Source organism: Nelumbo nucifera, chromosome 1 (genome assembly GCF_055504915.1).
Source record: "Nelumbo nucifera cultivar China Antique chromosome 1, China Antique-T2T, whole genome shotgun sequence".
Taxonomy (NCBI): Eukaryota; Viridiplantae; Streptophyta; class Magnoliopsida; order Proteales; family Nelumbonaceae; genus Nelumbo; species Nelumbo nucifera.
This window is the reverse complement of record NC_142649.1, coordinates 57,549,379-57,562,109: the sequence shown is the minus strand read 5'-3', so window position 1 is coordinate 57,562,109 and position 12,731 is coordinate 57,549,379. Positions and strand designations below refer to the sequence as shown.

Sequence of the window (12,731 nt, the reverse complement as noted above, 5' to 3'; positions counted from 1 at the left end):
AAACATGTGATGTGTAAAAATTACATAGTTATTTCGGGAGAAAGCTTAACAAAACAACATAGACTAGTGGTGGTAGATGTATACATTAGGAAATGGAAGAGAAATAGGTATACAAGAATTATGTGGGAAAACCTGAAAGGAGAAAAGCTATCTCAATTTAGAAATAGATTGATAATAAAAGATAGTTGGAATTTAGATGGAAAGATTAATGATATTTGGCTTGAAATTGCAAACAATATAAAGAAAATAGCAAAGGATGTCTTAGGAGAATATAAGGGGAAGTAGCAAGGTACTAAAGAAACTTGGTGGTAGAATAAAGAGGTTCCAAATATAATTAGATTAAAATCAACATGCTACAAGGAATGATAAAAAGTTACAAATGTAGAAAACTGGAAAAAATATTAAATCATAAGGAAGTTAAAAAGAAAGTGAAGGAAGTTAAATGTATGGCTTATGATGAGCTTTACCATAAATTAGGTACTAAAGAGGGAGAAAGAAGAATGTATAAACTAGCAATGCTGAGAGAAAGGAAAGATAGAGATTTAAATCATGTTAGGCGCGTTAAAGATAAAGATCAAAGAATCATGGTAAAAGATGAGGAAATCAAACAATGTTGCAAAAACCATTTTGAAAAGTTATTAAATGGGCAAAAGGGAGAGAGGGTGCTAATGGAGGAGAATCTAGCAATACTAGTAGTGTTAAAAATAATACGTACCTCCGTAGGGTAAGACCTATTGGAGTAAAAGAGGCACTAAATAAGATGAAGGGAAAGGCTTTAGGACATGATGGGACATGATGGGATTCTAATAGAAGTATGGAAAGGTATGGGAGTGGTACACTTGTTATGGCTAACGAAGCTATTTAATAAGATAGTGAAAAGGAATGAAGATGTCTGATGATTGGAGAAACAACAGCATGATGCCTATATTTAAGAACAACGGTGATATACGAAGTTGCAATAACTATCGGGGGATTAAACTTATGAACTGCACTATGAAACCTTGGTAGAGAATAATTGAAAAAAAAAAGATTATGACTTGAAACAAGTGTATCAGACAACCAATTTGGTTTTATGCTAGGGAGATCAACCATGGAAGCTATATTTCTTTTGAGTTGATTGATAGAAAAGTTCAGAGAGAGGAAGAAAGATCTACATATGGTGTTCATTGATCTAGAAAAGGCGTATGATAGAGTTCCTAGAAAGATAATGTGGTGGGTCTTGGAAAAGAAAGTGGTTCAAAATAGGTAAATAGACTAGCATAAATTGGTAAACCAAATAAAGGTTGTTGGGAAATTAAAAGAATGAAGGTTTTATGAAGAAGAAGAAGAAAAAAGAGAGAAAGAATGAGTGAACAATAAGGAGAGGCAAAAAGTTCTTTAGCTGCTTCCTTCAATTATATTTATACTTAATTCTATAATGCAAATGACTAAATGACCCTTAATAGGGCGTTTGGACTAAAAGGGTCCACAAGCTAATTCTAATTAGAAAATAAATGAACAAGTGGGCTTAAGCCCACCAACTAAAAGAACATTAAAGAAATAAAAACATAAAAGAGAACTGGGCCCCTAAAGCTGTCAGTCCACTAGTTGCACTGTCAATGCTCACCCTCAAGTTGGGAAAAGATGTCAATCATTCCCAACTTATGTAGATCATGTTCCAACTTGCTCTTTGCAATTGCTTTAGTGATGACATCTGCTAACTACAACTTTGGTGTGACATAAGGAAAACACACTTCACTTGAGGGCACCCTCTCCCTAATAAAGTGTTTGTCAACCTCAATGTGTTTGGTCCTATCATATTTAACCGGATAGTGTGCAATATTAAAAGTAGCTTGGTTGTCACAATACAACATCATGGGTTGCTTTCCATCAATCCCAATCTCATTTAATAAGGATCTAGGCCAGAGAAGTTTTGAAACACCTGAGCCATGGATTTGTATTTTGCTTCAGCACTAGATCTAGCCACCACAGTCTATTTCTTACTTTTCCATGAAACCAAATTTTCTCCAACAAATGTGTAGAAGCTTGATGTAGATCTCTTGTCATCCAAGCATTCTACCTAATCTGCATCTGTATAAACCTCCAGTTTCACATGTTCATGATTAGCAAATAAACACCTTGACCAGGATGTTTTTTTAAGTAGGCAAGGATCCTGTCAACAGATTCCGTATGAGTAATCCATGGGGCATGCATGCAGAGATATAACAATTGACCCACTAATCTCTGATATCTCCCTACATCCTTCACTAACACTAATTCTATGATTCTGATCAATGGGTGTATTTGTTACAGGTTTCACCCCAAGTTTTCTTGTCTCCTATAATAGATTGGAAACATACTTCTATTCTTAGGAAGTATCTTTGCTTCTCGAAGTCCTAGATTTCAAATTCTTGTTGCAAGGACTTCTTGAGCACATCTATCTCCTTTAGATTACTACCTGTTACAACAATGTCATCCACATACACTATCAAAACTACACCAAAGTCCCTCTCCTTTTCAAAAACAAGGTATCATTTAATAGTGTTTATGTATATCCAAAACGGATCAAGGCCCCTTGGAATCTATCAGACCATGCTCTAAATGACTACTTCAATCTATACAAAGACTTATTCAGCTTACACACTTTGTTTGCATCAACACCACTATAGAGTTTGGTCGGAAGGTCCATATATACCTCTTCCTACATCTCTTCATTTAGGAAAGCATTCTTCACATAAAGTTGAAATAGAAGCCAAGAGTAGGTAGTAGCTAGAGAGAGAACTTGAACTGATGCCATCTTTTCCACAGGGGAAAAAGTTTCTAGATAATCCACTCTGTGTATACCCCTTTGCAACCAACCTTGCCTTGTGCCTCTCTATACTGTCATCAGCCTTGTATTTTATTTTGAAAACCCATCTGCAGCCAGCGGTCTCCTTATCAACAGGAAAATCAACTATCTCCCAAGGATGATTATCAATTAACACTTTCATTTCCTCTTGTATAGCTTCCTTCAGGTTTGGAGAGAGCTTCACTAACATTCTTGTGTATAGATACAAAACCAAGAGAAGATAGGAAGGTACAGTATGAAGGAGAAAGCAGACCATATGAGAGATAATGTGAGATACAATGAGCAGTAGAGGTAGTACACTTCCTCTTCCCCTTGAAAAGTGCAATGGAAAGATCATCAACATCAATACAGATAGGATCAACACTAGGAACAAAAGTATCAATAGTAGGAGGCATACCTGAGTTGACAATGGAGCATGAGGAGCATGGGTTCTCCTGTTGGTGCATGAGGAGCATTAGAATCAACCCTCCTACATTGATGTCTGAAAAATGTGGAGCAGCACACAGTAGAGCAGGCAAGGGAACAAGAATTGAAGCCTCTAGAGCTGACAACGGAGAAGATGAAGTAGTAACAGGACACATAGGAGCTTGACAATCAGACACTCATCCCCAAAACACTCCCCTTGAGAATCAACACCAAAGAAAAAGGAATGGACTCAAAGAAGGTAACATCCATGGTAACATACTGACACCGAATCATAAGAATAATACCCTTTTTGGTTTGGAGCATGCCCAAGGAAGACACACTTCTTGGCTATAGGATCAAATTTAGTATGGTGAGGATCAAGTATGTGAACAAAACAAAACAAGTACACCTAAAAACTCTCAAAGGAAATTCATCAAAAAAAAAAAAAAACTCTCAAAGGAATAAAACAAGTACACCTACTTCCACCTTTCCTCTTTACCCTAGTAGCTGATGTTCTCAGTAGAATCTTCATTAAAGCCGCTAGGGAAGATATTATAAGGGGTTCGAAGATAGGTAGAAGTCAGACCCCAGTCAGCCATCTTAAGTTTGCAGATGACTTGATGATTTTTTTGCTATGGGGGTGCTAGTGTGAAGGTAGCAAACTTAAAAGAGTTGATTAGAGGATTTGAAAGAATTTCCAATCTGAAAATAAATATGTTAAAAGAGTTGAATAGCAGGTACCAATTTGGAAGATAGGGAGGTCAAGGCTATTGCAGAATGCCTTGAATTTAATTTTTTGATAAATGCAGAGTGCCTTGAATGTTCTATCTCTTTTTGGCCTATGTCCTAGTTAGGGCTTCCATGAGGGCCAAACCCTAGGGAGAGTAGTTTTTGGACTCCAGTGATAGAAAAGTTTGAGAAGAAACTAGCCTTGTCGAAGAACTACATTTCCTTGGGTGGTATGATCACCTTGATAAGAGCTACTTTGGTGAACCTACCTGCTTATTTTCTGTTTGTCTTTAGGATACCACCTAGAGAAAGTAAAGAAGGTGGAGAAATTAATAAGAGATTTCCTTTGGGAACCAGGACAAGAAAAAATGACATTAAACTCATTAATGAAAGAGATAAAGACTAAATGACCCTTTATTAGTTGGCAATTTCCATAAGCCCTCTTCTTCTAGGCCTGCTTTGGTCTCTTTCCCAAGGGAAGAAGCACTAACAAAACTGAACTTCATTAATAAATTACTTATCAGTGAGTTCTTTTATATGGTTTCTTTATATGTTATTTTATCTTATAGTAATATATTCTGCAATATATGACCATACTTGTGTTGGTTTCTTGCTGGAAAGAACCATGCAATCAGGAAGGCAAATTTTGACACAAGAACAGTAGAGACATTCTTCCCAACAATTGGCACCAGTAGGAAAATTTTTGGCATGTGGGGCTGGATCTTGGACAAGCTGGGGATGGGAAGAGAAGCTGCAGAGAAGTCTCAGGAATTGGGTTTGGAGTCATTAATTTTTCCTTGGCATTTGATGAAATCAAGAGACAATGATCTGTTGATTGTTAACCGCAGGTTATATATCCATGCCTCTTCATTCTTTATAAAATTAGGCTTGTTTTCTCTCTTATCATTACTTCATGAATTTGGTTTGAACTAAATATATGATAGTTTCAAGGATGAGCTTGATTTTGAATATCTTTTATCAATGTAATAAATTTGGTACTTGGAAATCATTTCTAGAATCAAAGATTTGTGTAACATATTATGTTAAGTCATGGTTAATATATTTTTTGTTCATTTCTGTTTGGATTATTGGCGTATCATGCATACCTCTAGTTTTCAACTATGGTGAAAATCAATGTTTGAAATTGGTAAGAAGGTCAGCAAGGTGCAATTTAAATGGGTAAGAAAGTCAGCAAATGGAATGGCTGACACTTTAGCTAAGCAAGGAGTTACTAGGGAGGCTTTGTTTTAGGCTTGTTTGTAAGGCTGTGTTCTGATGTTCCATCCATCCTGTGGGTGGTAAATCTGTAATTTTTTTTTCAAATCATCAATGAAAGTTACCATTTCCTATAAAAAAATCAGTGTTTTAATAAAGTGACCTGGAAACATTACTGTCTTTTCTCTCTAGATGGTAGGGTGGCGGTTCAACTATATGGGTCAACCATTAGATAATATATACTAAAAATATTAAATATGTAAAATAGATAAAAATGCAAAAAAAAAACTTGCAGAAAAAATTGGCCGTTTCTCTAATATTATATATTCATCATATTTAACAAAAATTAGTTTCATAAATAAGATTTATTGTTATTAATGATGGAACAAAAAGCACCTATTAGAAGTTATCTGTTACAAATTGAGGGTCTAAAAAGAGCTGGGGGCAGACTGAAAAGGACTTGAGTGGAGGTAATAAGAAATGATTTAAACACTCAGGATTTAACAATTGATGTGGCACTGAACAGAATAGAATGGCGAAGCAGGATTCATGTAGCCAAACCCATATAGTTGGGACAAGGCTTAGATGATGACGAGTGATGGAACAAAATATGAAGGAAATGACTAACAATACAAAAAATACATATAAAAGAGATTTATTGTCTCACCAATGTCCTTCTGATTGGGTCTAACAGTTCAATGGTTTGACCATCTGGGTTTCCAGGTTGTTGACTCAGTCAACAATTTTGTAAGAAATTTGATCAGTGGCTAAATGGACCTGGAGTCCTTGCTGGCGACAATTTTACTGGTGCAACTGTGTGAGTTAATAATGGATTGATAACATTGGTGAATATATAAGCATGCATAACCAGAATTTTTGTGATTGGTAACAGTAACTTATTAAATAGAGAAAGGAATGTTTACATCATGTACAAAGATTCTTGCCCTGGCACCCTGCCAGACCCAGTTTGCCCCTGCTACCTTATACCCTTTATTTATACATTTGGTTAACCATTTCGGCATTGGTTACCCCCAGTACATATTAGAGTCGGCATTTCAGCTATTAATGCATAAGCGGTATATATTATTGTATACATGGATAGGTCTATCTCTTTTGGGTGTCCATGCACTAGTTTGTAACTATTTCCTCCCACATTTTTTCTTTTTTTTTTCCCCTTTTGATCTGCATTCTCTCATTGTTTGATTTGATCACAGATTTGAAACATTATGGGTTATGAATTTAGCATCTGGGGAGATCAAAGAAATTGCCAAAGGTTTGCATTTGGTTCCTAGGCATTCTTATAAATTTTATTTATGACTGCCATTGTCAAATATTGACTTGTGAATTTTCTAAAGGATTTTCAAACATTATGGAGATCTGTGGACAGACAATCATGGAGAAAGAATCCATTCTGAAAGAGATAGGTGCTAATTGGTTGGAGCAGAGTGTTAATACTTCAATGGAGTGTCTTTCATTTGCTAGTTTGATGTCATCAATAGCAACCTTTGAGCATTATATCATATTTTGCGATGCAGGTGCCTAAGCTTTCGGTAGATGCATTAGTTTGTGCTTCTTATTTTATGCATTTCTTGTAGTTTGTACACAATATTCATCTAAGGATCTATGGTTGTGTTTGTGAAGTTGGTCACAGGGTTTTAAAACTTGATAGAGAATCTGGGGTTGTCTCCGAACTCCAATTGTCTAATTTTGGAATGCTTGGGCTACCATACTGGTTGGATTTTCCTTTGGAAAGGGTTTTTGTTGGGTGAGTATGTTGGCCATTCAAGAGGGAAACTGGGAAAATACATTCCCATTCCAAATTGTAATTGATCTTGCTAATGTATCTGCTAATGTTACAGTGGAAATGCATATCAAAGGCCATGTATTGATCATTTGCAATGTTTCAATGTGCTGCCAGGTATTTTACCATTTTCAACTAGGTTTATTTCTTTTGCATATCCTTTCTGGAATAATATATAGTTCTAACTGAACTTATATGAATCACCAAAACACCGTTGGTAGCTTCTATTAAATCTCCTATTGATCCTCTTGCTTGGCCAATGCTCAAGAATCCCTTAGAATTTGATTGCTGACATTGCCTTAAATGATTGAATTGAAAGTAAGATAATGCTAAAAGGCACACATTGCAGGAACAATTAGCTGGCATACAAATGCTTAATGTAACCCAAAAATTAGTTCATGCTCAAAAGTGATGCCTTTACACAGTTGAGCGATTGTGATAATTGATGGCTTGAAAGTTGGGCCAACTACAAATCAACCTGCAAAATTCTTTCCAATATGATTATAAGACAGACAAGGGCAGAGAAGTGCTAGTGGTTGCCCCAGGGAGGCGGGAATTGAAATCCCTGAAGCTTTTGGAGTTCACAAGAAGAAAAAGTAGCAGCAAAGTAATTTTCTCTGAAACAGATACCAATGAAAATTAGCAAAGTGATTAGAAAAAATGCAAAAGCAATCACAATGAATTTGAAGGGTTTTGTGCTATAATTAGACTTTAATACTTACTTTCATTCCCTAAATGCAACACAATCCAATCTTGACTGGATGCTATCATAGGTGTTCCTTATTAAGAAGTAGTTGGGTTGGGTCAGTCCAGTCTAATTGTGTTGTCAGATTGACCTATTCTAATAAATTTAGTGCATCACCGTTTTGCCTTCTCTTTAAAGTTAAAATCTCCCTTGTTCTTTTTCAGTATGAACTCCACTCAGATTTTAGGTCTGCAAAATTAATGACAAATCTTAACCCCTTGTTCATCCAGTCAAAACGGCTCCGATTCCTCCAAGGATTGGACCCTTTTTTTGGGAAGCCTTCCTTGAAAGATGTAATACTACTCCAAAGAAAAAGGCCTTTTGGTGCTTGTCTCCGAATTGGTGCATTCTTTGCAGGGCTAATGGTGAAAGCTTTGGGAATGGTTTGTTAGAGAATATCAACTTATTCAAGGGCCTCACCTAACAGCTTAAGCTTTTAAGTTGAATGGTTATTTGATATGGTATCAGAACTATTTTGACCAAGTGGTCTAGTGTTCAATCCTCGTTATCCCCATTATAATTAAATAAGTTTCAGCACAAGGTTGGGTGGGCCTGTGCTTGTTCACGCTTCAAGCCCAATGGGCTTTCGTGTGAGGGGGCGTGTTAGCCTATCAACTTATTCAAGGACCTCACCTAACAGCTTAAGCTTTTATGTTGAATGGTTCTTTGAGAGGTTTCTTGCCTCTTTTGGTTGCAAGTGGACCCCACTGCCAAACATTCAAAGCTTGTTTAGCCCCTCATTCTTTGTTTGGCCAAACAAAAGGGGAAGGATAATGTGGAGATGTGTGAGGGCTTCTGTTTGCTGGACTCTTTGGGAGGAAAGGAACACCAGAATTTTCTCTAAAGTTGAAAGAAGAATGCCTTATTGAAGTAGTAACAGTGAGGGTGGTACATTGGCTGAAATCCTTGGACCTGTTTGTTGATATTTCTACAGATATGTTGCTGAATAGCTGGCTGGAGGTGGCAAATTCTGCTCCTGCTCGCTCTATAGCTTGTCCTGTGTGGTCACCATCAGGAAGTGGACTTATAAAGCTAAACTGTAATGGAAGTAGTGAGGGAAATCCTGGTCCATCAGGTGTAGGAGGGGTTTTCAGAGATGAGGATGGGAAGGTGCTCGCTTTGTATTCAGGTTCCATTGGGTTTGGAGACTCTCTCAAAGCTAAGGTCTATGCAGTACTGGAGGGTATAAGGAATTATAAGGAACTGAATATACAAAAGTTAGTCATTGAAGGGGACTCAAAGCTGGTCTTAAGTTGGTTACAAGAAGGTAGTGGACCTTGGAAATATGCTAATGAGAGGAGGGTGATTAAGTGGCTAACTAGAGGACTGGAAATCAAGTTTCAGTGGGCCAAGAGAACAGCAAATGCATTTGCTGATGCTTTGGCAAAGCAGGGGGTGGGAAGGGATCAAATATTTTGGGCTGTTCTGTAGCTTTTTCTTTTTTGTTATCTTCCTGGAGAGACTTAAGCCTGTTTATCTCTCTTTGGAGCGTTGTAACTAAATTCTTTTAATCTAATGAATTCCAGTTATTGATAATATATCAGTTAACAATTTTAGCCCACTTAAGCTACTCCAAATTGTAGATCTCAGCACTACCTAGGTGAGAAGGCAGCAATTGAGGGTTGCCTTGCTTGAACACCAAGCCATTCTGTACATGGTGCTGTGAATTATTTTGTATATTCTTAATTATTGAGATAATAAAAATAAATAGATATTATTAAACTAAATTATTCATTTTGTAGTTTTATACACCAATTTTTTTTTATTATTTTCTTATTTGATAGGTTCAACCAACAAACATGTTGGTGTATGGTATCTTGAACCCTTGAGAACTTCAAAACCTAATCCAAGGAACTTAAATTTTTTTCCAATGAACACTTTCTTCATCTTCTTCTTCCACTCTTTTGTTTTCTTTATCTTTTGAAGATAAATAAATCAGAAATTAAAATATAAAAAGTCTTACATAGGCTTTCTTTTCTTCTTTTCCTAGGACAAAAGTGGGGTTCAGCCCCTATATTTTCTGAATTTTCTTTTCTTTCTTCCTTTTCTTCTCCAGAATATGTTGACTTTCTATGTTTTATGTGGTCCCATAAGTTCAGTTTTATTTCTTACTTCTTGCATTTATGCTTGCTTACTTGTACTATTGTAGGTAGCAGGGCATTTTTGTCCTTTTACCTAATGTTATATTGAACATATAAATAAGACTGCCTGGGGCGGCAATAAGTATTTTCGCCCATCACTCTCTTGCTTTTCCTTTGCTCTCTTTTTTCCTTTCCTTTCTCCTCTTCTCTTCTTCTCTTCTTCTCTCTTCTACCTCTATGTTTTCTGTTTGTTTTGTACCCAGAAGTTCTGCTAACAGCAGCAACTTCAAAGGTCATTAAAGGAGAATTGATGAAAGATTTCCAAAGTCTTCAGCCAAAGTATTGCCCTATGCAACACACAGTCTTTCAATTCCTGACTGCTCCTTTCCTTGTCTTGAAAGATTCTAGCATCCCTTTCTTCCCAAAGAGTTCAAATCAGGGTAGCGTGAGCACATCTCCACATAATTCTCCCTCTTTTTGTAGGCCAAGAGAAAGTAGAATGGTTAAAGATCATGTGAACTTCTACTAGTATACTCCAATTACTCCCAAACAACGAATGTAGCCAAGCCCAAAGGTTTGCTGAAAAAGGACAAGATATTAGTAGATGGTAGCAATCCTCTTTGTGAGCTCTACAGAGGATACACCAATTGGGAGAAATACAGAGGAAGGGTCTTCTCTTTTGTAGGTTATCTAGAGTGTTTACTTTCCCATAGAATACTTCCCCACAAAACGCCATAATCTTTGGGGGAATGGGCCTACACCAAATTTCCTTTGACGGAAAAGGTTGTTGACCAGAATGCTGAGAGATGGATTTGAAGTAAGAAGCACAAGTAAAGGTTCCTTTGGGTCTAGGAGTCCACATCCTTTTATTGAGCTTGGAGGGATCCAAGCAAACCTGATTAAGGCAATATAGCAAGTCAGAGAGATTCAATTTCATCATCCCTTAGTCCCCTACAAAACCCAAAATCCCAATTAGGAGCCAAGGGTGTTCCCAAAGGTGAGACAAATTTTGAAATCACCTCTTTTTTATACAAGGAAACATAAAATAGCAAAGGGAAAAGGTCCTTTAGGGGGGTATCTTCTAACTAGATATCCTTCCAAAAGCGAACAACGTTGCCAGAACAAACTTCATACCTGACAAAATTGAGAAATTGAGGAAGGGTGTTGTGAATGGCCTTCCAAGGTGCTGCCAGGTTAGTCTGCCTTGATACACCAACATCCCATCCATTCTATGATCTCCCATGAATGCTTCCCACCACATCATGCCACAACTTCTCACTTTCCAATGGCCATCGCCACAACCATTTCCCTAACAGAGCATGATTTTTTTCAATCACCCTCCCAAGTCCCAAACCCCCCTCTTCTTTACTTCTACAAACAATTTCCTAACTAACCAAATGATCCTTTTTTTCTTGTCTTGGCTCCCACAAGAAGTCTCTCATCAATTTCTCCAACTTCCTAGCTTCCCTAGCTGGTATCCTAAAGACAAACAAAAAGTAAGTAGGTAAGGTAGCCAATGTAGCTCTTATTAAATTAATTCTCTCTCCCAAAGAGATATAATTCTTCTTCCATGAGGCTAGTCTCTTCTCAAACTTTTCTAGCACTAGGGTCCAAAATCTGCTCTCCCTAGGGTTTGCCCCTAATGGAAGCCCAAAGTATGACATAGGCTAGGCAGAGATGGAACACTCAAGACATTCCGCAATAACCTCGAACTCCCCATCCTCCAAGTTTATACCCGTTATGCAACTCTTTTCCAGATTTATTTTCAGATTAGAAATCCTTTCAAATCCTTTGATCAGCTCCTTTAGGTTTGCTACCTTCTCACTAAAGCCTTCACAAAAGATCATTAGGTCATCTGCAAACTGAAGGTGGGTGACTGGGATTTGGTGTCTCCCTACTCCCCAACCCCTAATGGCATCTTCACTATCAGCTTTAGTAATGATCCTACTAATCACATCGGCTACTAATGTAAAAAGGAAGGGTCAGAGTGGATCCCCTTGCCTGACACCCCTGCAAACTGGAAAAAAGTCTCTCACCACACCATTTACCAAAATGGAGTAGTGACAGGTATTGATACACCTAGGTATCCAACTACACCACTTGTCCCCAAATCCACAGTTTCTCATCACCTCTAGTAAAAACTCCCAGTCTACCAAGTCATAAGGCCTTTTCAAGATCCAATTTTCAAATAAAGCCTCTTTGCCTAGACCTTTTCATTTCTTCCACACACTCATTTGCAATTAGGATCTGATCTGTTATTTGTCGCTCCTAAATGAAGGCCCCCTGAGTTTCACTAATGATAGAAGGGAGAACTGTTTTGATCCTCAAAGAAAGCACTTTAGCCAGAATTTTATGGATGCTTGTCACCAGACTAATAGGTCTATAATCTTTTGGGCGGTTGGCATCAATCTTCTTAGGAATCAAGGCAAAAAAAGTGGCATTGATTCCAGGGCTTATTACATGATTATCTGCAAATTCCTTAAACACTTCAACTAAATCCTCTTTCAGCACCTCCCAGCAATCTTGATAAAAGCCCATTGTAAAGCCATCTGGACTTGAAGCCTTAGTTCAATCCATTAAAAAGATAGCCTTCTTAATCTCTTCTTCCTCGAAATTCCTTTCCAACCACCTTGCCATTCAATTCTCAATTCTTGGCCATTCCGTCCCTCCCATGACTGCTCTCTCACTTAAAGGTCTTCTATAGATCGATTTGAAGTGGTCCACAAATTTTCTAGCTATATCATCTTGGTTGGTAATCACCTCTCCTATCTCTAGCTTGGTCACAAAATTCTTTCTTCGTCTCCCATTGGCCAAGTCATGGAAAAGTTTAGTGTTCCCATCGCCTTCCTTAATCCACTTGTGTCTAGATTTTTGTCTCCAGCTATATTCTTCCCTCAATAACACCTCTTCCAAATCCTTTTTCAATTG

The 12,731-nt window shown here is 37.5% G+C and overlaps 1 protein-coding gene across 2 annotated transcripts in view; it reads left to right on the top strand.

The window, feature by feature from the left end:
- EMB1974 (NHL domain-containing protein) overlaps window positions 1-12,731 on the top strand; it is a 92,047-nt gene that overhangs the window by 49,622 nt on the left and 29,694 nt on the right. For both annotated transcript variants that reach the window (XM_088890725.1, XM_010242813.3), the window contains exons 10-14: window positions 4,583-4,809; window positions 6,391-6,449; window positions 6,532-6,711; window positions 6,818-6,941; window positions 7,036-7,094. In XM_088890725.1, the coding sequence (XP_088746851.1) occupies window positions 4,583-4,809; window positions 6,391-6,449; window positions 6,532-6,711; window positions 6,818-6,941; window positions 7,036-7,094 (649 nt within the window). The remainder of the gene's footprint in view (window positions 1-4,582; window positions 4,810-6,390; window positions 6,450-6,531; window positions 6,712-6,817; window positions 6,942-7,035; window positions 7,095-12,731) is intronic.